Below are 25,056 nucleotides of genomic sequence, written 5' to 3'. Positions count from 1 at the left end.
AAATCTCGATCAAAGCTCTGCATCCCTTGTTAACTAGCACCAAAGCTCCGTAATCGCTATGTGCACAGCCTTTCCACAACAATCACACTACATTTATAGCTCAATGCAGTTGTTGTGGGTAGGGCCTGGTAGAAGAGATGAAAGAAAAGATCACACATCTTTTAAGCCCTAAGTCCCAGTCTTCTCCTGCTGAGAGTTGCCTCTTGGGTTGCAGAAGGTCCAGGACACAGAAGGAAGGTCCTGAGAAGACTACATAATGATTGAGTGCCATACTTTCCATGCAAGAGTTAAAACCACATACTGCTTCTGTCTTGCCTCGAGAGGCCTTTAAGTGAGATAATACTTGGTACTTGAGCGACCACTGAGAAAAGGCCCAGCCTGTTCTCTAGTGGCAGTAATGCAGCTTGTACTGTTGAACAAGGAACAGCAGAAGCTCTTTGCTTTCAAATCCCTCATCCAGGAATGGGGAAGAAACAGAAGACCATACTCTGGGTATCTGAATGTTCCACTTCTTACCTCTTCCAAATGGTAATTCAAATGAAATTTTGGGCAGTTGTAAATAATACACCCAATTAGCATCACCCCCATGGGCTGACAGAAGGAACTGCAGGGCAGCACCTGGCAGCTCTAGTCTGCAGGGGTGATAGACCATCCTCTACAAAACCCTCAAGTCTTCAGTGTAAAAAACAAACATATATAACACCACAAAACAGCCTTCTGTAGCACAGATAATTCATTCAGCTAGCAAGGTCAGCAATAGCTAAAACCATGTCCCAAAAGCTAAAAAACTAATATGTTTGCATTTCTGTTAGAGCAGTAAGGACTCAAGGCACATTCTTTCAGCAACAGTCATTTTATTATGCTCTTTGGACTGGAAGTTTACTATCAGAAAGTCAGTAGCTCAGTCACACTGTGCTATATAGTCCCTATTATGTCCATTTTAATCCTAAACAGTAAAAATGAAAAATTATCTGAACAATTGTTTATTAAATTCATCAAAACAAACATTTGCTGAACACTACAGGGAGCCAGATATCTTAAAGAGATCCACATGAGAAGAATCAAATACCGCTCCCAATGAATAAGCTGAACAACATCCTTTCACACACAAGCACTGTTCACACACCTCAAAAAATCCACAGAAGCCCAGACACTAACAGTTAAAATATCTCAGCTTTGATTTCTACATACTTTTTTTTTAAAGCATTTAAGTACTTTATTGCACACATATACATTCATCTTTGCTAAATTAGTTCAGAGATTGTCCTGAGCCATTACATAGGAGAAGCATATTAAACACAGGAATAATGTCCCATCAGCAGATTTAATACAGTAATCTGAATAGAATATCTGGAAACCAACATGTGATGTCGGCAACTCTGACAGTTTTACTCAGATGGCTTTTGCAAGGTATCAGTGACAGGAAGAAACTGAATTTTCACATTTACACTGCATTTTTCAGCCAAACCTTGTTAGACCTACAGAAGTTGCAGTAATAACTCAGATGCAATTGCTTCTCACTCATTCCTCCTGTAAGGCTAATTTAACAACCTGAAAGGGTCAGGGTACAGATAACCTCAACATTTTGCTCTTCAAAAACTGTAATTAAAAGCTGGACAGCTTTGAAAGGCATGATGTATTTCAAGATAATTAAACACTTCAATTGGAATATCTAAGACCTTGTATCAAACCATAGTACAAAACAGCAGTTTGTACAAAGTATTATCAGTTATTATTGAAATAAATCCTAATGGCTCCATGCTCTTGGCAGTGTGATGTAAAAGTGAAAGTACTTCAAAGTGTCACCTTGTTCTTATATTCCTCTTTGAGCTGAATATACTCCTGTAATTTGAGAAATCCTGTTTGGTTGGTTGTGCAGGTTGGTGTCCTTGTATACAAACCAAACATTTCCTCCCCATAAAAGCATATTAATCAAGCCAAACACCTGTAGGTAAAGGAAAAAAGTGTGGTTTTTTTTAAGCCAGAACAAAACACGACAGAATATGATCTCAAGGCAAGCCAGAAACAACTGCTATCTTTGGCATCCCTTTAGTATGGACAACATATTTCCACATGCTTGAGAATATTACAAGCTGGTTTAACAGACTTCTTTGGAAATCAGATAGTCAATTTACACTGTCCTTTGATGAGATTATACAAATTCTTCTTGGTCACTTTGCACCTCTGTGTATGCACATCCAGAGCACCTGCTTAATTATTACTGTGCTAATGAAAAACAGCCAGAGTTTTGAAAAGTAGGACACACTAGAAAGATCATACAATATGCCTCACTTGCTCTGCTGTGAATAGCTTTTTCGATGAACACAAGCTTGATATCATTGTATTACAAGGAACCTCCATTTGATGTGTAGAAATGTTCACAGTTGATTAAAAAGCTAGGTTCTGCACCAAAAGATAGAGCAGTAAGCACAGTGTTTCCTCCTTACTTATATCAGTCAGTGAACCACTTGGGTGGCTCAGTAACATATTTTAAGGTGCTCTCTGTTACAGGCAGAAATAACACAGACACCCAATTGTGTCTGGAAATACTGCATCTAATAGCTCTAGAGACAGATCCTGCAAGCTGTTTCTCTTCATTTCTTTAAGGAAACAAGTTTACTTTTAAAGAAAAAGTGGTTTACCACAGTATTAATGGGACTGAATGACTGAAACCATGAAACAAAGCAACACACGCAATCAATAGAACAGGGCTCTCAGGTGCCATTGGCTATTTTCTAACACATTTATTGTACCCATATGGCAAAAGACACACATACCACAGACATGTTCAGAGTTTTCATGCTGGTCACAGAAGCAAAACGACAAGTTGTTCCTGGTGCTTTGCAAGCTTCAATTCCTGGAATAACGCTGGCCCCTGTGGACATTTTGATGTCAGCAAGTGCCTTTGCCCAAGCAAAAGTACCAACCAGCCACAGAAAGGCTGTTATGGCAGTGACAGCCAAGTCCTACAGAAGAGAAGTAAGCATTGTTAGGTTAAAAAAATTTGCATGAACGTACATAAGAGAGTAAGGCAGAGACAGAATCAATTATATCACCAAAATAACTGCATCAGTGCTAATGATCACAAGCAAATTTAGCCAATAACAATGCTATAATTACAACAGAAGTTATAATCTGTGTGGCTAATCAGCTACAAAAATGTGTACGCCTTTTGCATCTATTGAGTATAAGCAATATTATCCTTTGTAAGAAATTAGTTTGTAGAAATCAGATGCCTAGTGTTTATGTTATAAAAAGTTTAAGTCAATGTTTAGTTAAGTGAGGGTGATGGGGGGGAAGGAGTACAGGGGATTTAAGTCTGGATGGCTGATAGGCTAAAATTTGGCTTGAAAGGTCCCTAAGTCTGTTTCTGGGTATGCTCTGAAATGTCTCATTCTGAGGAGCAAGGCTTTGGTATTTAAGGTGACCAAAATTTACAACACAACCGTTTCTCTCTGCTAATTGCATCTGCATGCACACGTTTTACACACGGAAAACTCTCAGAGAGTAACAGAGGAGGTTCCACCTATCAAACAACTGTACATTGTATATAATTGTATAGAATTAAAATAACTTGTACAAAGGAGAAGTTGCAGTGAAGACACTTCACCTGAGAAGGTGAAACTTCATTCTACTCTTTGCTTCAATAGTTGCATAAGGTGTGATGCCATGGATGTTCAAGGACCTGAGGTCCCTTTTTCTGTTTGAGTGCTGTAGGGACTAGTCTGAGAGATTTGCATTCATGGTACAACCAGCTTTTGTAACTACTGAATATTCATGAGTTTTTCAGATATTCTTGTGTTAGCAGTAATTCTCATATCTTCCCTGTTTCAAGGGCAAAACACTACCATATCTTAGTGTTACTTACAGTTAGTGGAAACTTGCTGTTTTGCTGATACACGTGCTTATATCCAACATATACCACAAGGGCAGCCATACAGTAGAGGAATGCCAACACTGCAAGCGTAACAAAGAACTGCACAGAAGAGGAGAAGTTGCCCACGAGATAGACATCAGTCCAAGTACCACCACAGCGTTTTGGGTCTGGAGCACTAAATACAACAGTATTCAACCTGCAAAGATTATGTCTTTCATGTAGTTAGATTTTGCTATACACTGGAATCTTCATGTAGTTATGCTTCACAATAACAGTTCTTCAGCATTGTGGTTGTGTAAGTTTACTCTAAAAGGCAATTCGTATTTGCATAATGTATCAGTTATACAATGCAAAGTTTTGTCAACATTCTTAAGATTGTTCTCCATCCTACATTGAGATATACAGTAGCAAATTCAGAAGAATCATTAATCTTATGTTTAGAGGAACTGAAAAAAGAAACTCTGAATTGGAAGCAGACTTAAAAATATTTTGGAGATTGGCAGTTAAATGAGGGGGATCAGGACTTAAAAGGCACTGAGTTGTACTACAGAAAAAGCAAGTACTGATCCTTCAAGCACAGAAGTTCAACAAAACCTGTGACCAGCACAGAATCATTTCAGATTTCTAGTCTCCCCTCCAAGTGCTGTTACAATGCTGGGTTTTATGACCAAATTACAGACTTCTATAGTAGTTTTTATTCCCTGGCCTAACTTCTATACTTACACCTGTGCTTACTGAAGACACACAGAACTCCAACTCTGCACTTGTAACTGTGCAGTTGTGATAACAAAGGCAAAGCTTTCCTCCTCATGCTCCAGGCAAGGAGCTTGCCTCTACAAGAGCACTACAGTTACACTGGAGTATATAGTCTTTACATACTCAACAGCCCTGCCAACATCATAGTCGAATAAACGGAAAAGCCCATTCAGTCTTAAAAATAATCTGGACCTCCAAAGCAACTACAAATTGATGATGAAATAGGCTGTTAAAATTAATTGTATTGTTTTGCTTATTAATTACCTTCTGTTCATACACTGCTAGATGAGAGCCTAAAGTAGAGTGATACAAAGCAGTAATACAGCCTATTGCCTTTTCTACCTACTTCTTTTTATAGGCCACTGACAACAACAATGCTTTGAACAATTACAACTAAATGTTTATTGCCACTACAGAGCAAGCTAGAAGTTTCACATGCTCATTCAGATATATGCAGTAAGTACATACTCATAGAGAGACAGATTGTGAAGAAAAATGAATAAGAAATAATTAGAGACAAGTGAAGAGCTAATACTCACCTGAATGGATAAGCAAAAGCAGCTGTAATTGTTTTGTTTACCACACCTTTGCAGGAAACTAGGAGGGTAGTTTCGCCTTGAAAGCCTCCACACGTGGCAAAAGCAAAGATGGAAAAAATCTGTAGGAATTGATACATAGACATGTTTGTACACACCACCAGAGCTCAAAGGAAACAAGTTCAACACTTTAGCTGAACCAGCTAACAGAAGCAAGAAATAGGCACTAACTCATCAATGGGAAAGCATAAAGTGCCATCAAGAGGTAATGAAAGTATTGAGTTTCTATAATCCCAAACACGAGCAACACCACTAACAAATTCCAATTCAAAAGCATTTTGTCTGTTTGTAATGCTAAAAGCCATGACAGCACCTCTTGTAGTTAGTAAAGGAAGCACTTTTCAGAGTCTCAGACACCCACAAGAGTATACTTAGAGTAGCTAGAAGCTACATGCTCAGAGTATCACACATCAACTTGACTCTATGAGTAGCTCTTGTTTTTCCTTTGGTCTCTAACAAAATCCTAAACAGAACACACAGCAGCACAAGCTACTCAACAAAATCTGTAATGAATACATAGGTATTATGTATCTACAGGACTGTTTTCTTTCCTCCCAGCCAGAGGACCTGGCTGAAGAGCAGCTCTGCATTGACCATCTACCACCAGTGACATGAGGCAGGGAGAGGGCAGCCCACGAACACACGCCTCTTCAGCCCTACCCATCCAGGACACAGGAACAAAGCCAGGCCTGGGAAAGAAGAAGAAACAGCCCCACAAGGAGAACAAGGCCTTCCCAGCCCTACTCACCCACTCAAGGACCTTAATGAAACCCAAGGGCTCCATGAGCAAGCCAAAGTCCAACCTCAATGGAGCCATCCTGGGAGACACCAGAGCAGTCTGCAGAGACCCACACCACCACCAGCTCACAGATGCAACCTTCCACAGACACCTCCCTATAAGGCCGCCCCCCTGCTCCTCCCTGTCACACCCCTCCACACCCATCATATCACATTGGGGATGGCCCCACCCCTGTAAACCTCATGCTGGGGTTGGTCCCACCCATAGTTACCTCACACTAGGGTACTTCAGCCCCAAATCAGAGGCTGGGCCCTATGGGAATGGAGAGCCCAGGTGTGTGGGATGGGTGTCACTGCTATGGAGGACCTTGTCTGTGGGCCAGGGAAATGGAAGATGAGCCAGCTGAGAGTTTGTGGGCTAGGATTAGAGAGAGGACAGACCAACATGGGTGATGGTAATGTGGCTGTCTGCTACAAACTACCTGATCAAGAAGAAGTAGAGGAGACATTCTTTAGATAACCAGAAAGTGGTCCTGTTCCTCAAGGGGAAATTTAAGTACCTACTAGAAGGGCAACATGGCAGGTCACAAGCAATCCAGGTGGTTTCTGGAGGGTAGTGATGAAAAGTCCCTCATACAGGTGTGGGGAGCTTACAAAGTGAGGTGCTTTATGGGTGGAAATACATGAGGAAGTTTCCAGGTTGGAGAACATATGTGAGAACGGTAACAGTCTTTGAGCTGGCCTGGGGCTGCAGTGCTGCAAAACACTGGCAGCAGGGTGAGACATTCTCACACAGTTTGCTTCTCTGTTCAAGACAGGTTTTCAACCCTAGCTTTCTGCGCAACAAGCAAGAGAGGCATTGAGATCTACCTGCTGCTACAGGCTCCTGGAGGTAGTCCAAGTTCAAAGCTGTGGAAAGGATGGCTCTTTCATTTCTTTCAGTGCTACATTACAAATCCAGCTTGTGCCCAGCCTGGCAGCCTCCTCCCTGGCTGGTGACTTCTGCTTTGTTCTCGTTGATGCTTGTGAGCATAACATAGACTGCACACACAAAATAGGGTCAGTCCCCACTTGCCAAATTCTGATGTGCCTGTCCTTGAGGGTTATATGAACTTTTAAAATTAATAGAATAGTCTCCTTTATTACATGAAAATTATGTTGTCGATAGCTAAAATATAATGGATTAGTATGACTGATTCTATTAATTCCAGTATCTGTAAATGTCTTTTAAATCTACTGTAACTGTAGGCTTGCCAGCATCACTATTACAGTGGCTATTAATGTATGAGGTTGCTGTTAAAATCAACTTACAGATTAGTAACTAATTAATTAGAAATTAATAATGACAAGTTTGCCTGTCTATTTGAAGTATCCAAGGCTATGTGTTTGTGGGTATATAACACACCTGGTGCAGAGTGCAGTGAAGGGTGAAAGCACCTGTCTGGCAAGGGCTACCTGGGAAGCTCTCCTTGGCAAAGGCCATTCTGCAAGCACTTGGGGAGCTGGGAGCAAGGTGCCCAGCCTCCCAGGGCTCTAGCAGAGTGTACGGATGTCATCAAGCATATGTTGAATTTAATTTTTAAAATGTTGCATTGTCTTAATTCTGTCATGGGGGTAGAACGCTCTCAGATGTATGCAGGCTTTCAAAGCACAAAAAAGATCAGCCACTCCTTGCAGCAGACTACTAAAACACTTTGTACTGTTAGAAATCACTGCAGGGTGTCACAGGAGTGGGAGTCCCCAGGGTAAAAGGGGCCTAAATCACCAGTCTGCATTTGCAAAAGAAGTTGACAAGGTCTGTGAGGGACTGGACCTCCTGTGTGGGATCTGGCATGGTATTGGATACAGACCTGAGAAAGTTCCAGCTCCTGGAAGTGTGTTGTTCTACAGCACCATCAGCCCTTTAGTGCGGGACGGACAGAGCTGTCTGCCTGAGCTGTCATCCTGCACTTTCACAGAATGGTTGGGGTCAGAAGGAACCTCTGGAGATCATCTAGTCCAACCCACCTGCTAAACCAGGTTCACCCAGAGCAGATCACACAGGAATGTGTCCGGGTGGGTTTGAATGTCTCCAGAGAAGGAGACTCCAAAATCTCACTGTGCCTGTTCCAGGGCTCTGGCAGCCTCAAAGTAAAGAAGTTTCTCCTCATATTCAGATGGAACCTCCTGTGCTTCAGTCTGTGTCTGTTGCCCATCATCCTAGTGTTGGGCACCACTGAAAAGAGTCTGGTCCCATCCTTTTGACAGCCACCCTTGAGATATTTATAAGCATAAATAAGATCCCCTCTCAGACTTCTCTTGCCCAGGCTGAACAGACCCAGCTCTCAGTCTTTCCTAAGAAAGATGCTCCAGATTCCTCATCATTCCAGCAAAGGCTGTCCAAGATAAGGTCTAAGACAATAAAACTAGTTATTTCATTAATGATAATGAACTTACAATTTGTATTCATAAGATATGTCATTGACTGAAGTTGCAAGGGGAGAGAACAGTAATGTGATTTTCGATGCTAAAATTAATTCCCATTGAAGTCAATGGAGTTGAACAGTGGGTTCAAATTAGGGAACAAGACTATAGAGAGCTGCTCTAGTCTCCTAAGGTCTTTCTTATAGTTCAATGGTATTTCCCCCACATTAAATGAGCAGTGGCTGAACTGGGAAAATGTAGCCTATAGGAGACTATTTACGCATCCTGCTCTTTATATACTACATGAATCTCACAAAAAACCTCCATGATCCATACAAGCAGTGCTGAGTGTTTGAGCCACCTTGATTACCTTTGCTGCCTGAATAGCCAGTGCCTTTAAGAAGTAAAACAGGAATATAAAAACAGGAAACAGACCAAGATAAAAATTGGAATATTTATTTGCTTATCATCTCCACATCCTCCATGCCCAAGAAAAACTGTTCCATATATAAGTGACATATAACGTCTTGGTTCAGTGTAAATGAACCAAGCAATTCCCTGCCCCCCATCCAATATGTCTCAGTATTTTTTTCTCTGCCTTCCCTCTTCCCTGTCTTCTACTTAAACGCTATAAGCAATGTATCTCCCTAAAAATACATATAGGTCCTTGTCAGATTCCTCTCATTTTCCTCTTGTCAGTTACTTAAAAATATTTAATTATTTAAAGCATTCTTCAAAACCACTCTCAGCCCCTGACTGACATTCCTCCCCACCCGCCCCAAGTCTTTTCAAGTGTCAGATATCTGGTATGGATGTACTCTGGACTATATATAATGTACTAGCTGTGGGCTCATTAATTCAAAATTGGAAAAGGCTCTTCTTAATTTTCATTCCATATAACGTATCTCTCTGCTGGGGTTAAAAGTGTTTTGGAACATTTTCACTAGTGGATTGCATTCAAAATCAAACACTTTATTTAAAGATAGTACTTCCACAGGGCCAACTTCATACTCTGAAATCAGATTCTATATCAAATCTTTGCAAGGAAGAATTTAAGCAGGTAGCCTGTACACTGTTCAAGAGCATTGAAAAAGCCCACTACAGAAAAAGAAGGTTATTTTGCTTGGAAAATCAGTTTGGCTTAGAGAGAAAGTGACAGAAGTATAAAAATTATATAACAAATGGGAGAAAGGAGAAGTTGGCAATAAGGAATATAAATTAGAAGCCAGCCTATTGCGGAAAAGTGATAAGAAAGCAAATGGACTGAAGGACCAATATATGGCCTGCAGACTTGCAGGCAACAGCAATCCATTTTTGAAACAAAGGAGGAAGAAAAGAGATTACACCAAAGTGAACAGACAGAAATGATGGAATCAACTGGAAAAAAAAAAAAAGAAAATAAGAAGGCAGAAATTACCAATATTATATTCTGTATTTGAGGAAAAAAAAGGCAGGAAGCTATTAATATGCTAATTAATAACAAATCCTTTCCACTCCAGCAGGGCTCAGGGGAGTATTGAGTCACATCTGCTAGAGCTTTTATATCAGTTGTCAGTACTGAGCAACCCCAGTTTGGACGGGGCTGATAAAGGAGCTCTCTTGATGCAGACAACGATTGCTGGTCATCTCTGAAACTCTGGTCAAGTGCCAGATGTCTGATGTCGTGGCAATATAGGCCTATCCATTTATCACTATTCCTAAGAAAAATGATGGGGTGACTGATGCAGAACCCTCTTGATAGAGCATAAAATTAGAACAATATAGTTAATCTCAAGATGTGTGGTCATTTGGGAGTTAGTTTTTGCTGATTAGCCGATGCTTAATCAGTGATGATCAAAAGACTGGGCTGATATTCATTGGCACTGTAATGTACTTCCAAGTTCTGCAAGATATTTGACCTGCTACTTGATGATTCTAGAAGGATATAGAACTGATGTGAAACACTGATTTAATTAGAAATTAGGTAACTGGCAGCTCTTCAACTAAAAATGGGTATTATTAGTGAGTAAACAGAAATAGTTTCTCAGTATACTCAGTCACATTCTTTGGAAAATAAAAAGGAGGACAAAAGTGTGGGTTATACAGTTGCTCTCATGGTGTCTGGGGAGGATGTGGGGGAGAACAGCGGGACCCCTGGCTGTCCTGGGGATCTGTCCCCAGCAGAGAGAGCAAAGCGCCAGCACCCCTGTGCCAGGAGGGAGCGAGCTTCCTCTGGAGCACTGTGCCGCAGGCTCCTTTTCTAATGCTTGGGAAGATTAATTTCAACTGCCTGGGTGATTAAGGGTCATGGAGAGCTCAAGCTCATTTGCTTAAACTGAAGGAACTCGGGTTGTTTAGCTTAGCAAAATGAAGGGTTTCTGAAGGTATTGCTGCTGGCTTGAAGTACACCAAGGAACAGACACCAGGAAGGCAGAGATTTATATTAAAAGACTGTTTTACTACAGGGACTGCTGCATATTAACAAAGAATATCATTTATGCTGGACATCAAGTGTAAGTATGAAATTTTGGAAATGTCTTCCAGCAGAAGTCAAACACTCGAAGTTGTTTTAAGAGAGAGTTAGAATACTTGTGATATTGTTGTTTGTGATAGCAGTGGAAAAAATGTGACAGTTTGCTATGTCCTTTTCCCATCCTAATCCCCTACACAGTCCAAACAAGGATTAATTCAGGGAAGTCCTGAGCTCTGTGTTTATAGATAAAGCAGGAGTGGATGATGAAGTTAACACTTATCTGCCAGGGGAGACACCATTGCACAGGACCGCTCTGCCCACGGTACTGTCTATGCAACAGGCCTGCTGTAACTTGGAAACTCCGGGTGGGGAAAGTGCTTTTCTTCCTCCCAAATTCAATAAATCTCATCTGCCAAATAGATGTCTCTAGGTAGGTCCTGTCCATTTTGTTGGCCATCTGTCTGTTTTCTAGTATCTTTGCAAAATTTTATTTGCTTGTGTATTCTGCTGTTTTTAGTCTTTTCTCTTTTGACCTGTTAGTATATTATTATCCCATTTATTTTTCTTTTGGCTCTCATAACAATACTAAGTTATATTGTCCCTTTCCCTGACTTCTGTGGCACCCCTTTGTCTTTTCTCCAAGACTTCAAAATCCTTGTTTAATGTTGTCTTTTGCTAAAAGTCCTTGAGACATTTTTTCATTGCATGTGCCATTCATCTATCATATCCCAGCAGGTTTTAAATTCTGTGGTTAATACAAGTTAGATTTTCTGAGACACTGTGTAACAATTTTTAAAATAAGTTTCAAGCATTTTACACCACCTTTATTTCATTTACTTCTGAAGACTTATATTGCTTATTGCTGCCTTGAATGTTAATTTTCTGTTGCTGCATTTGTGAAAAATCTTGTTATTCTCCTTGATCCCCATGGAAACCACCGAAGGACAGGCAGTCATGCCCCCTGCCCCCGTTTTCCATGTACATTTCCGAAGGGCAGGAGGTTTGGCAGCCCTTCCCAGAGGGGCAGTATCTCCTCTGGCGGATGCTTCGGGGCAGAACTTCCTTGTAGTTGCTCTTGCCTCCCAGGCAGTGTGGTTTCCATGGGGGATCACAATCTACAAACGAATCCTGTGGCTAAATTTTCATAGCTCATCACTTTGTAGGTGTTAACTAGGTAGCTGTGGGAGCTCCCCTATACAGTATGCTGAAATGTGCCTTGTTCTGTAAACACACCTTGGAAAGTCATTGCTGAAGACAGAGTGCTGGAACATAACAATTAACTGTAAAGGACAAAGAATATGATGTGTGCACTTGGAATAAAAATTCTAAATTACACTGTAGACTTAGGAATCTTCAGCCAGAATTAATTTAATTGCTTTACTGGAAGGGTTTTATCTGAGAGCGCTGGGTGGCTGCAGAACTGTGCAGACAGAATCCTGTTGTACCATCTAGTGGCCTGTTGTGATAGTGCACACTGTGGAAATTACCCTTTTTCAGGATAAGGAGGTTATTCTTAATATAATAAATCTTTATTAATGTATGTTTGTCGTCTGTGAAACCAAATAGAATTTCTTGGATGAAGGGAACACATTAAGAATGCCATAAGAATTGATTTAAAGTGGAAAGCATGGAGAAAAGGAGGTAAAACATATTCTCTTCTTCAACTAGACCACTTAAAGTTGGTGTGGGTATCAGTAGCATCCCTCAATATACATTAGTTTCACTAAAGCCTGGTATTTACTACTACATGTGAGTAGCATCTTATGGTAAAGCACACATCTCTAGTGCTACTATTAAATTACTTGTTGATAAATCTAGACATCAACACACCCTCTCCCTTCATTTTCTGACAGCAATCTGTGAGAACTAACCTGGTAAGCTCAGTCTGGACCATATCATGCCGCTTTCAGACAATATCTGTCCATCAGTAGTTCAGTCAATTGCTGTGTTTTCTCGTGCTCTATATGCTGCTTGGGTGGCACTACCAGTTAAACAAACATACTCTATCCACAGCTGCACTGTTCTCTGCAGTTTTGTCTCACATTTGAACAGATCAGGACCAAAAGTAACCTAATGAATAGGTTATTTTTTTGTACCAAATCGATGTGAAAAAGCTTATGCTGGCACAAAACAAGGGGTAGTTTGGGGACAGGAACAGGCAGCTGAGGGGTGGGAAATACCATTTTCCCAGCTACCTTAGGGATTTCTCCCTGCACGAAGGCTAAATTAATAAAAGAGCCCCAAAAAATGCTGTCATAAAGACATAAAAGACATCAGATGTCCCACTGAAACAAAAAGAAAGGGAATTCCCTTTCAGAAAAACATCCTAGGAGTTTTCTGAACAAAAAGAGCAGGAGAATTTGGCTCCTAGCAGAAAACGCAGGATTGGACAAAATGCCTTGGGAACTCCCAAATATATTGCACCACCCTGAATGAGACTCAAGATCAACCCAGAGCTATATACCAGCTCCAACTTTCTCAGGGCCTGTTGCAGCACACTGAGTCTGAAAATTAAGGAAGCTTTAAAATGTGTCAAGTTATCTGATGGATGGATAAAATGCAACATCCGCTCTACACGCTGAACTAATTCTGCTATGGTGCTGTGCAGCCAATGCTGCTATAAAAATTGTTTACATTGCTAACCAAATCTCATTAGAGGTTCATACATAATTAATTCTACAACTGAGCTGGGTGCATTTCTTTTTTTTCTTCTTCTTTATTTTTCTTGAAGGTTCCAGATTTCCCAACTGTTGACAAAGGATGTGTTAATGACATCATTATGAAGTTCTGTTGTTTACTGTTTTCTTCAACAAGTAGTAATTTTATTGACTTTGGCAGAGAAATCAGTGTTTTGCATGATTTCAATAGATTTTGTGACACAGAGGCATAATATAAACCAAGATGTTCCAGAATAAACAGAACTATTACCACCAGATGGAAATTGTCCTGAAGCATTATTGGACTTGAAAAAACAAAAACGTTTTAGAAAAAAAACATTTTAGGAGTCAGTTCAATTATCTTGAAAGCAATATCTAAGTATAAAATCCTGCTTTTTTGAGAAAACAAAGGAAGATACAAATAGTAATTATTTCAATTCTTGCTACTTTATTTTCTATGCACATATTTAGAATAACGTTAGTCTTTAAAAGACATGCCAACACACTTGAGTTAGTGAGCTAACTATACGAAGTAATTTGAATCTGAAATGAGATATTTCTGATTATAAAACAAATAAAGGCAGCTGAATCTCAAGATACTCTGGCAGCAAACTTGAACTTAGAGGCAGTAGATGTTGGCCGACCTCATTTGTAGAGCTGGTCAAATGATTAATTGTGATTTTCAGATGAATTCTAAATTTATCCCGGTAACAATAGCTTATGCAATCAGTGGATAATGAGTCCTGACACATGACAGGTTTATAACTCAAATCCGGGTCATGGACAACAGGCCACAAAATAAAAATTAATCTATTCAACAGTACAAATAGTTCTCATTCTAAATGGTGAGAAAGGAAGTCTTGTGTACTTGGGTGGAATAATTGTACACAAATACAGATGGTCCAGCAGGTATTATTTGTCTGCCGAATGAGACACAGTAGATGTTCTTTAAGAATCTATTAGGAATTTGGAAGCAGTGAAATGCACTGGGTAGATCTAATATTTTAGATAAAAAATTACAAAAACATTTAGATTAAAGAAAATTCAAACAGCAATGAGAAGTGAAATCTGAAATAGAGGGCATAAAAAAATTACAGTGTTGCTATGTAGTTAATTCTGTTACCATCTGACCGAATTAAATTTTCTAGAAAAGAAAAACACAAACCAAACAAATCTCAAGCAGCCTATGTAAATAAAAAAGCCTTTCTTAATGTCATTAAATGCAAATGCTACTCAGTGAAAGAAGATAGTTCACAAATCCTTATTCTAAAAGCTCATAGCACTTCCAAATGCAAGGGTGAGTTCTCTTTTTGATGCGAGCCAAGTCCAACTTCACGCAGAAAAAGGCAACTGTACGCTGGCACTGTAATTTGGTAGCTACATGTTTAACATCTTCCCTCTGAGACTGCTTCAGCACTTGACATTTAACAGGAGCAAACCGAGCAGGAGCACACTGACCCCTGCCCTTTCCTCACTGCGTCCAGAGGTAGGGAATAAATTTGGTCACTGCCCACACCTGCCCGTCACACCGCGGGCTGCAACAGGAGCGCGATTTCAGGGGAACATGGAGCAAATGAGGATACCAGTTGAGAAAGATGTTGCAATATTGCCAGATCATCCTGGGAAAACCATGTCACAGAGGAACCAAAAGAAAAGGATCTCCTATAGGCTACCTGACAAGTTAAGACTTTCAAATACTTGGGCTGTGAAATAACTGGCTCTCACAGAGAGATTTTTTAAAAATCAGGTGTAAGATTTACTTTAAGATTTTTTCAGTTTAATTTTTAAAGACTTCTTGTATTTCCAGAGCCTTATCAATGCAGTGTATAATGTAGTATAAAATGCAGAAGAAAACCTTAGTTTCCCAAGATGCTTCAACTGCAGTAAATTGAACCTTCCTGGACATGGAGACTGGCTGAGATGGTGTTATCTGACTTTCTGCTCAGAAGGCCTCAGCCCCAACACCACAGTGGTTGTATGACCTGGTGGGAACCATCTCTGCACCATCCTTCTCAGAATCACAGAATGGTTGGGGTTGGAAGGGACCTCTGGAGATCAACTAGTCCAACCCACCTGCTAAACCAGGTTCGCCAGAGCAGATCACACAGGAATGTTTCCAGGCGGGTTTGAATATCTCCAGAGAAGGAGACTCCACAGCCCCTCTGGGCAGCCTGTTCCAGGGCTCTGGCACCCCCAAAGTAAAGAAGTTTCTCCTCATGTTCAGATGGAACCTCCTGTGCTTCAGTCTGTGCCCATAGCCCCTCGTCCTGTCATTTGGCACCATTGAAAAGAGTCTGGTCCCATCCTTTTGACACCCACCCTTGAGATATTTATAAACATTGATGAGATCCCCTCTCAGCCTCCTCTTCTCCAGGCTGAACAGACCCAGCTCTCTTAGTCTCCTTGCTCTTGAACTGTGCCTGGGAATTATTTGGGAGCATGTCTGTGTGTCCATTTCCTGCCCCAGAGTGCTCCACTAGTTTGCTGACCAACAGCACTCCAGGGCAGGTGGATCTCCTTGACACTCTTGAATTTTCTCATATAGAATCAGCATTTTTGTGGGAGGGCTGGAGCACCCATGGAGAGAGAAGTTGCCTGGGATTTTCTTCTCGTTCTCTCTTTTGGTGACTCTCCTTGCTTTCCCACCTCTCCAGGCGCTTAACTGCTTGTGTCAATCCTTGCAAGCCTGATTTCTCCCTTCAGCTATCACCTCCCTCCTTCATACCGCCTCCGTTTTTCACAGGATCTCTCTCATGTTAATCAATCCCAGGGGAATTTTTCCAGTCTCCTGTGATGGGAGATAGAAGGCAGCAGGAGGCTGGCAAGAAGCCAGGCAGACAGGGGAATGATAATGCTGCCTTGTCTGCTCCAAACATGTTTTATTGTAAGCATCCTGCTGTACAAGCAATTTCATGAGCCATTCGTCATATTCACAAACGAGCCCTTTACTCAGAGAAATTTTGAAACACAGAAAACTTAGAGGAAAGTCCGGGTTGCCTAATTATGTGGTCACTCTGAGGTCATTTATACATATTGGTGCCCCTGTCATTGCAAAGTGTCCTTCAGCAAATAGCCACATGTCAGTGGAGCACAGCCAGTAACACGTCCCTTTCCTGCGTACAGCGCTTTAAACCTCCGGCTCTGCTGTGCCGTCAGAGATGCTCCTTCTGCTGGCACCTCACTGTCCTGAGCTGCTCTGCGGGTGTGTGGGAACATATAATTCAAAACAACCAAACCCAGGAGTCGGTTCTAGGAACTAATACAGCTCGTGTTTCAGCACTAGAAATGCTATGTTTTGACTAGCTTCCTGGGGATTTTTCCAGTGGTTGGTTTAATCAGTCTTGCTGGTAGTCTGTCGGCCCCAGGCAGCATTTTGATAGTGCGTGTTAGTGAAACATAAAGCTGGAACAACCTCTGAGGGCCACGGGCAGCAAAGTGTGAGGCTGTCCCAGCTTCGCTGGTTCTGCAAAGGCATAAATCCACTGTTATTTCCTCCCTTCATCCTTTCTGCACTGAGCACACACCAAATCCTGGGCTATACATAGTGCCTAAAAATTCTACCTTCTCCAGGCTTTCCTGTTAACATCCAAGAGAGAAGAGCTTTTTTGTCTGAAGCTCCCTCAGACAGGTATATATAGGCTTGGCACACAACATATGTGCACATAATTTACGTTAGGCTATAAATTTCAAGAACTCAATTAAAATGCCTATTGTTAATGGAAGGCAGAATTTAGGACCTAAGTGTTTTGACAAAACCTTCTGTAAGATGGAGCTTCATTTGATTTTTTCATAAAGTTGATATAAATCAAGAATGACTCCTTGGAAGTAATATTCTAAAAAATAGATGCCATTGAGCATCTCTCATGGAAACAGATAGCTTTCATTGACAAATTTGGCTTCACTGAAAAAGCATGAAGGTAGAAATCAACCCAAACGAGAACAGCTGTACACAGGGTTGTGTGTTCCTGTGGGAATGCTCTGCTCTTCTCTGTGTAAGTAAGATGAGGTTCTTGCCTGGGCAGATACTATCAAAATCAGATGTAAGGAAGAATATTTTTATAATGACGGTCATGAAACACTGAACAGGCTGCCCGGAGCAGCTGTGGCTGCCCCATCCCTGGAAGTGTTCAGGGCCAGGTTGGACAGGGCTTTGAGCAACCTGGTCTAGTGTGAGGCTGTACTAGATGGGTCCCTTCCAACCCAAACCACTCTATGATTGTATGAAAAATTCAGTCTTTCCCACCAGATTTTGTATAGATGAGACAGTATGACAGCCTTGGGATTCACTGAGGTATTCAAAAGATCTCCTTCTTCTGCTACAATTCCTCTGGCAGATGGAGTTCCCCACCAAAGCCCACATGTCACAACTAATTTGAGGTTGGTAGAAACACTTTCATAGTTTTAGGAATCTCTCCCCTGGTTTTGAGTACTGCCAGAGAACAGACTATAGGTTAAGACAGGCCCCATGTCTGATCCAGTATGGGCATTGCTCTGGTTGATTTCTGCCCATGTCTTATAAATCTATATAAATGTATATACCATATAAATGTAAAATTCCCCATCTCACACTGATGACACTCCACATGCTCACAGTAGAATAATTCCTCAGTAGCTTTCTTTTTAGCCTGTCTTTGGCAAATGCCCATTGCCAAGTGAGAGGGGTTAAATGGCTTGGCACGAGATTCGAGGGGTGCTGGAGGTGTCCCCGTGGAACTGTGATTGAATGTCAGCAAGCCATTAGCTGAGACTGTTTATTCCATGCTGACTACTTTGCTTCCACTTAAACTGTTCCGTTAAAAATAAATGTGCTTTTCTGAGGGCAAGTGGACCGTCCTCGCACAGGGCTGGCTCTGCCACGCGGCCCGGCAGCTCGCCGTGCGGCTCTGCCGGCAGCGCCTGGCTCAGCCCCAGCCCTGCTGGTGGGGAGTGCGGTCCTGGGCTGTCACACGTCCCCATCCAACCTGGAGCGCTGCCTCGCCGGCTTTGACACAGCAACGTCCTTTCACGCTCACAAGACCCTGACATGCCTCTGTCCAAAGAGCTCTGCATGCTTGGCAGTGAGCCCACTTGTGATTTTCCAGTGGCACGTGTTCAGTGACTGCTGCCGTTAGCTTTGGCAGATGCAAGGAAAACATTTTGTAACCCTGGAAAATTCCCAGTACTCACACTCCAGCTGACTGGTTGACAGCATCCTCCTCCAATGGCATCTCCGGACTGAGAAAACATCAAGCAAAAGGCTAGAGCCTTAGAAAAGAAGGAAGAAGGGCAGGGAGAGAAGACAGGACAAACAAGGAGCAATTTTTTCTCTCTTCAAGAATTCCACAGTGTTGTGTCTTATTCCAAGTATTCAAAAGTTAACAGTTGGTACTCAAAACCATGCTGGTTTTAAGCCACGCAGTTAGCTTAAAAAATCAGGCTTTTGATAGAGCTGAGATTCCTTTTTGTTTGTCTTCTGATCCAGTACCTTTAGGAGGTGACATTTGCCAGTTTTTCTTTTCAGTCTCAACGGCTAGAAACCTACTTTTCATTGTTGTGAAAGCTGAGATCTTCACATAATCATATGACTCCAGAAGCTGGAGATAGAAGAAGTACATTGCGTCCCACGGGACCAGCCCTCAGAGTGCTGGCAACACTGTACAATTTCCCCGGAGAGCTCATCCTGCAGTGCTTAATGTCCCAAAGATAATACAGAAAGTCTCAGATGAGCTGAAGGAGCAATCTAAAGGTCACATTCAGCCCTGTGCAATCAACCGGCACAAGTCTGTAGATCACGTACCTCTCAAGTAGGACCTCCCTGTCTAGGCAATGCTGACATTCATATTGACCTCAAGACTGGATTGAATTTCACTCAAGGTGCATCTGGAAGAGCCAATAGCTCTACTGGTGATTGCAAAAGTGAATGGAAGCAAAATCTCAGAAGTAGAAAAGGATTTTTCTTTTTCTTTCTGAGAGATGGTTTATTCCCTCCAAACCTCTCTTCTGTTGACCAAAAATTGTATCTAATTCAGAAGGTATCTTTTGGATGAAGATAATGATACAATATATACAGAGAAGAAAAATATTTCAAGTGTTTTGATTAATATATGTTATATATGTATATAGAATATACACGGATAAATATAAAAAGATTACATTTTTACATATTTTAATTAAAATGCTGTAGTTCTTCATTTTGAAAGCATGTTTTATTCTGAAATTTGCCTTATTTAACAATGATGATAGATTCCAGGCTGGACAAACACGGAACATATAGTTTTGGATCCAACAAAATCTTTCTGCTGAGTGTGAATAAGACATGTTTCATTTCAGCTGCACTATTAAGAAAATGAGTCCTCAGCATGGAACTCTTCTCAGACATTCTGACAATGCAGAAGATTGTGCAGGAGCCTGCGAGGGGCCAGGGCTGGAGGCAGCAGAGTCCCCAAAACTGCTCCAGGCTGCTGCCAAGTCATTAATGACTTTGTTGCTGCAAGAGCTGCTTTGGGCAGAGGGTGTCACATTGCACCCAGCTGCTGCTCCAGCCGCTGCAAGGGCACTTTGGTTTGAGCCAGAGCTTGTGCAAAAGGTTGCAAGAGAGCAGGAGTGCCTGTGGTTTTCTTCCAAAAAGCTGGCAGTGTGTTTTCTGTATTTCTGCGAGGGTAAAACACCCAAATGCCCTCACTAGTAGCCCTGTCGTGGACATCAGCAGCTCCGCGCACAGGCAGAACCGGCTTCTCTTTGGATGCAAGTTAGGTCTTTTGTCATATTATAAGAATTATTATTAACGGAAGGAAAAGCAATAAGAGGCTGCAAGAAGAGTCCTTGACTACTCAAAGAGTCCAGAAAAATCTCCCTTGGCAGCATGTTTCTGGGAAAGGCACTTGTTGCAAGTACTGAGTGGGCATTTTGTGGCATATTTTGCCTCCCTGGTGTTTTCCCAGTGCCTTTCCCATGGCAGGGGACGGGTAGAGTGCCCCCGCACAGGGTGGGGTGACATGTCTGGTTGTGGTTTAGCACAAAAATAAAATGCAGAGCAATGGAACACGTTCAGACAGGAAAACACTTATTTCCTTGTGCAGCTGCTATGACAGCAATGTTGATGCTGGATCTTCTGTAGGAGACAGAAAAATGTAAGTAAGTTCTATGAAAATAGGGCCTGATTCTTGTACAGATGAGTCATCGCCTCACTCTGGAAAGTGGTGTCCTACAGCCCCTGTGCACAGAGTGTCAACCATGTGAACTGCCAGAGGTGGATGGCTCTACATTTGTGTTCCTTTATCTACAAGATGAACAGCTGTGAATAAGGAAAAAATAGTGATTTAATTCTGTTGGCTTGAACACAGTAAGAAACAAGGAGGGATTTTCCAACAGAACTTGAGCCAGTTTCACTTCCATCACCCTTCAGACAGAGATTTATAGTCCTGCCACTTGACGGCAGCTGCTTGCGCTCTTAACTCCTGTGCTGCCTTTGGGGAAGAGGGTAATAGACTCCAGTGACCAAAAGGCCTTCTCTGGTCATTTAATGTGGGAAAACTCAGGATTTCCTGGCACCAGAACTGACTCAGTTGTAGTATTCTCTGCAATCATTGTGCTGCTTCTGAGAAAGATGCTACGCTCTCTGCTCAGCCCATTGGCAAAAAGGACGACCTTCATCTTGGTAGATACGTGTTTGTGTGTTTTTTTCCTCGCAATTTGCTCTCTCTGTGCTGCTGAGAAAAGAAAAAAAAAGAGCTATTGTTTCATCAACCTTTTCTCTAGCACCACCGGCCGTTTTTAGCTTTTGAACAAAATGGGAGCAGGGAGTATTTGCAAAGTTGTACGTCAGCAATTGACTGTAGAGGACAATCAATGCTCCGTGTCAAACCAGCTCAACAGCCTCGTGTGCATCCTCAGATGCAATGTTCTGCCCTAGCAGCATTTCCAGTTGTCACTATCAACCTGAGCTCTATGTTTTACGTGAAAAGATTTCAACTTGGTTGGGATATCAACAGGCTCAGGTTAATTCACCTTCTTTAAAATGTGCAGAAAAGGAGATCTGCGCCAAAGAGTTGGGGATTCCTTGTGAAATGGCGTATGAGAGACTGAGCGATGGCAATGTGCATCTGCTGACTCGACAGCACCTATGTCTGATTGACGGTGATCTATATGAGACCCAAGGCAGGCACCTGGGGGTTTCAGGCCCAGGACGACACCTCGTCTGATGTCCCAGCTGACCCTGCTCAGAGCAGGAGCTCAGCTTTAGCCTTCCAGTCCCAACAATGTGGTGACTGCATGGTCTCTTGCACTGGGTTCCCCAAAAAGAAGTAGCACCAACTCAAAATCATGAGGGTGATTTAAAGTAAATGTGACTTAAGCAAAACATTTTTATCTTTTTGGTTTTGTTTCTTGGACATCCAGAACTACATTTTTAACCCTTGCTTTTAACCTTGAGGAGTAAGAAATTTTTTAAAAGTCAAAGCTGTGATTGTCACATAATCCCAGGGTTCCAGCAAGTGCAGTAATCAAGGCTGGGACCTGCACTCAGCCTCCCCTGCCTCATGCCCTGGGGCCAGGACGGAGCCGCTGTAGCTGCCACGTGCCTTGGACTCACACTCACCTGGGTTTGTTTGGCAACTGCTTTGCAGTTCTCTGCCTTGCTCGTGGAATCAAAGGATCAAACAGCAGCAGCAGTGTCTCCACCTCCTCCAGGGTTTCCTATTCTTGTTTAAAAAGTAGATATTTCCATGAAAAAAAATCCAATTTATTATTGTTTGTCTACATGGCACCACCTTTTCCTTTCCTTGAATCCCTCCCAGCCATACTTGCACTCTCAATTTAATTCCCTGTGTGCCACAGTGGCCTCATTAGATTTATGGGTAGTGGCCAACCCACGCTGGCTTGTTTTCCAGGAGGCTGCCCCAACCCCAGACTTGTCCTGGTGACTTCCTGCCAGCACTGGGACCTTAATGAATCCCTCCCTGTGACTGTGCCCACCACAAGTGTGCATCCCACCGCTCAATTCAGCCATGGAGAATTTGTTTGCATCCCCTTGCAGACGGGATTGGTCATAGCCAGTGACTACTTGGATTGGTGGACATGTATCTCCTGCAGCAGATGCACATCCACACGTTTCTAACCCACCACTATCAAATTCAGCTTTGCTGCAGCCGTATGAAGTTGCTCAGCAAGACTGAGCCACACATCAACATTCCCCTGCCTATAATCACTCCTCTGGCTCCTTAAAGTCCATCTACTTTAATTAAAACCAAAAGTGATCAGTGAGAGACCAGTGGTCACACTGCAGCAGTGGTGATGAATTACATGGTGATGTGCATGATACAGGCCTGTCTTGTGCACTTGCTGTGAAGTTGCCTGTGCTGCCACATGCTCTGCAGGGGAACCCCATGGTGAGGACAATGATGGCAGCGTCCCCGCCAGCTGGCTGTCAGCTTGAGGACTGGTTCCTGAGCTTGGGAACACAGAGTGAGGGAAATCCCATTCCCTACCCTCCTGCCCACAATGCCCCAGCACAGGTGTGAGGAGGCAGGTAAGAAACCTGCTTGGACCATAAAGGGATGTGTGGAAAATGCTCACAGAATGAGAAGGCCCTTCACATAAAATGGTTTTGGTTGGAAAAGACTTTTAAGGTCATTGAATCCAACCTTTAACCCAGGAGGGCTGCCTAGTCCACTTCTAAACCATGTCCCTAAGAACTTTACCTGCCCGTCTTTTAGATACCTTCAGGGATGGTGACTCAACCACTTCCCTGGGCAGTAGAATGCAACTTGACATTGACTTAGTTTTGATGACATTATTTTGGGCTGCAAAATAACATTGTTTGGGCTGCTTTGCTCCTCCAGGCTCATGCCATCACACTGCAGGTGGCTGGGGGATCCCCAGACCCAAGATGGGGTTCTCATGGTCTGGGTTTCACCTCTCTCACCACCCCACTGGTTGCCTTGGGAGCTTTGTGGCTCCTAGAGGGTGAAGATAAGCCTCCAAACAGCCCAGCTGAATCCTGCCCCTGCGAGTCCCAAGGACAGAGCCAGCAGGAGCTGGGAGACAAAGATTCCCCCTCACCAACTAAGTCCCAGGTGATGAGGGAAGCCACTGCATCACCCCAGCTCTTGGTGGGAGGACACGTCCCTCTTTTTGTCTCCTGTGGGATATGGTGGAACCTCAGCCGCCCCTCGAGTGCCGGATGCAGGTACAGGCACCTGCCTGATCTGGCTGTTTGGACACCGTGGTTTTGGGTGACTCTCTGAGCTGAGCTCTAGGCTCCAGCACAGCTGTACTAAGGGCTATGGAGACTGTGACAGGTGCCCACCAGCAGCATTGCCTAACAGGAGGAGGACACTGATGTGAGCTCACTGTATAGATAAATTAATTACCAGGTAAAAAACCTACTAGAAGAGAATTAGGAACCACATGATCCAATGATTGATGAATTAAATGTTTATTACAGTCATCATGGTTGACAGTCTTTGGTTTCAGACTGGATTTACTCCAAAAGCTCCAGGAACTTACATGTTTTATGGCAGTGAATTTTTTATGACCCTTGATTTATCTGTTTCAGATGTAGAAAAAGCCTTCAGACTTCTCTCTCTCTCCATTATATTTGTTAGACATGTTTAAGCACAATGCTTTTGATTCTCAGCTATTGTTAATCACACATAGCTCTGTGAACTTAAAAAACCTTACAATGCCACTTCATTCCTGGCTATTCAGGAAAATGCTAGGCAGCAAGAAAGCAAAAAAGTAAGCAATGGGTTATTTTTTGAAGAGCAAACATTAATTCCAGATGAATGAGCCTCATGCCCAGCTGCCAAGGAGAGCAGCTTGGAGATGATCAGCTGAGCGAGGGAATAGTTTTGTCTTTCTGGGTTTCAAGCAGATACATCTCTTGCTCCAGCCAAGGACCTGAGCAAGGGCAGGTTTGCACTGATTTTGCACTGCCTGGTATTAAAATGTTTCAGCCCTAAGAGGATAAAAGTCAACAGCAGCAGCTCTCAGGAGGACTTGCAGCAGGATGCATTATCAAGCAATGAGGAGGAAAGACAGGCCAGTTAGTGTCTTCTCTAACAACCACAAACCAGCGCATTAATTTGGTACTTAGGAATATGAATGAGAAGAACACAGCTGCAGACAACCTGCTTGGTTGCAACCCCGGTGGATTATGAAACGTGCTGTGCAAATATAAGTCATTATTCTTGCCTTTTGGGCTCTAAGCCACAAGGAAGGATATCTGCAATGAGCCAGTTTCATGCCTTTGGTGTGCCATGGGCCTTAGGGCTAAAGGCAGCATCATTTCCAAGCTGGGAAGTGCTTTAGTACCTTGCCAGTGCAGGCTACGGAGAGCGTTATTCCAGGATGAAATCTTCCTTTTCTACTTTGGCCTTAAAACCCCCATTTTTTCAAAAATTAGGATGAATGTAATCGGTCTAGTATGCTTTCTCTGGTGCAGAAAGCAGGGGGAAAAAAATAAAAAAAAAAAAAGAAAAAGAAAAAAGGGAAAAAGACAGTTTACTCACCTATTTTTAAGTATTTCCTTTGGTTTCCCCCACCCACCAGTTATGCTGAATATATTTCTTGATCAAAAATACCTTTAACAGAGGGCAG

The 25,056-nt window shown here is 42.4% G+C and overlaps 1 protein-coding gene across 2 annotated transcripts; it reads right to left on the bottom strand.

The window, feature by feature from the left end:
* Positions 1 to 834: 834 nt before the first annotated feature.
* SYPL1 (synaptophysin like 1) lies at positions 835 to 19,154 on the bottom strand. 2 transcript variants are annotated; one of them, XM_065049051.1, is made up of 5 exons: positions 18,646 to 19,154; positions 5,173 to 5,291; positions 3,869 to 4,073; positions 2,778 to 2,966; positions 835 to 1,945 (listed from the first exon to the last, which is right to left on the bottom strand). In XM_065049051.1, the coding sequence occupies exons 1-5, from the start codon at positions 18,703 to 18,705 to the stop codon at positions 1,814 to 1,816; spliced, it is 705 nt and encodes a 234-aa protein (XP_064905123.1). In that variant the 5' UTR covers positions 18,706 to 19,154; the 3' UTR covers positions 835 to 1,813. The 2 variants fall into 2 exon arrangements, with proteins under 2 accessions (XP_064905123.1, XP_005498177.1); XM_005498120.3 differs by lacking the exon at positions 18,646 to 19,154 and adding an exon at positions 5,978 to 6,134.
* Positions 19,155 to 25,056: the final 5,902 nt, after the last annotated feature.

This window comes from Columba livia, chromosome 1 (genome assembly GCF_036013475.1).
Source record: "Columba livia isolate bColLiv1 breed racing homer chromosome 1, bColLiv1.pat.W.v2, whole genome shotgun sequence".
Classification (NCBI taxonomy): Eukaryota; Metazoa; Chordata; class Aves; order Columbiformes; family Columbidae; genus Columba; species Columba livia.
This window is presented reverse-complemented; position numbering and strand designations above follow the sequence as displayed.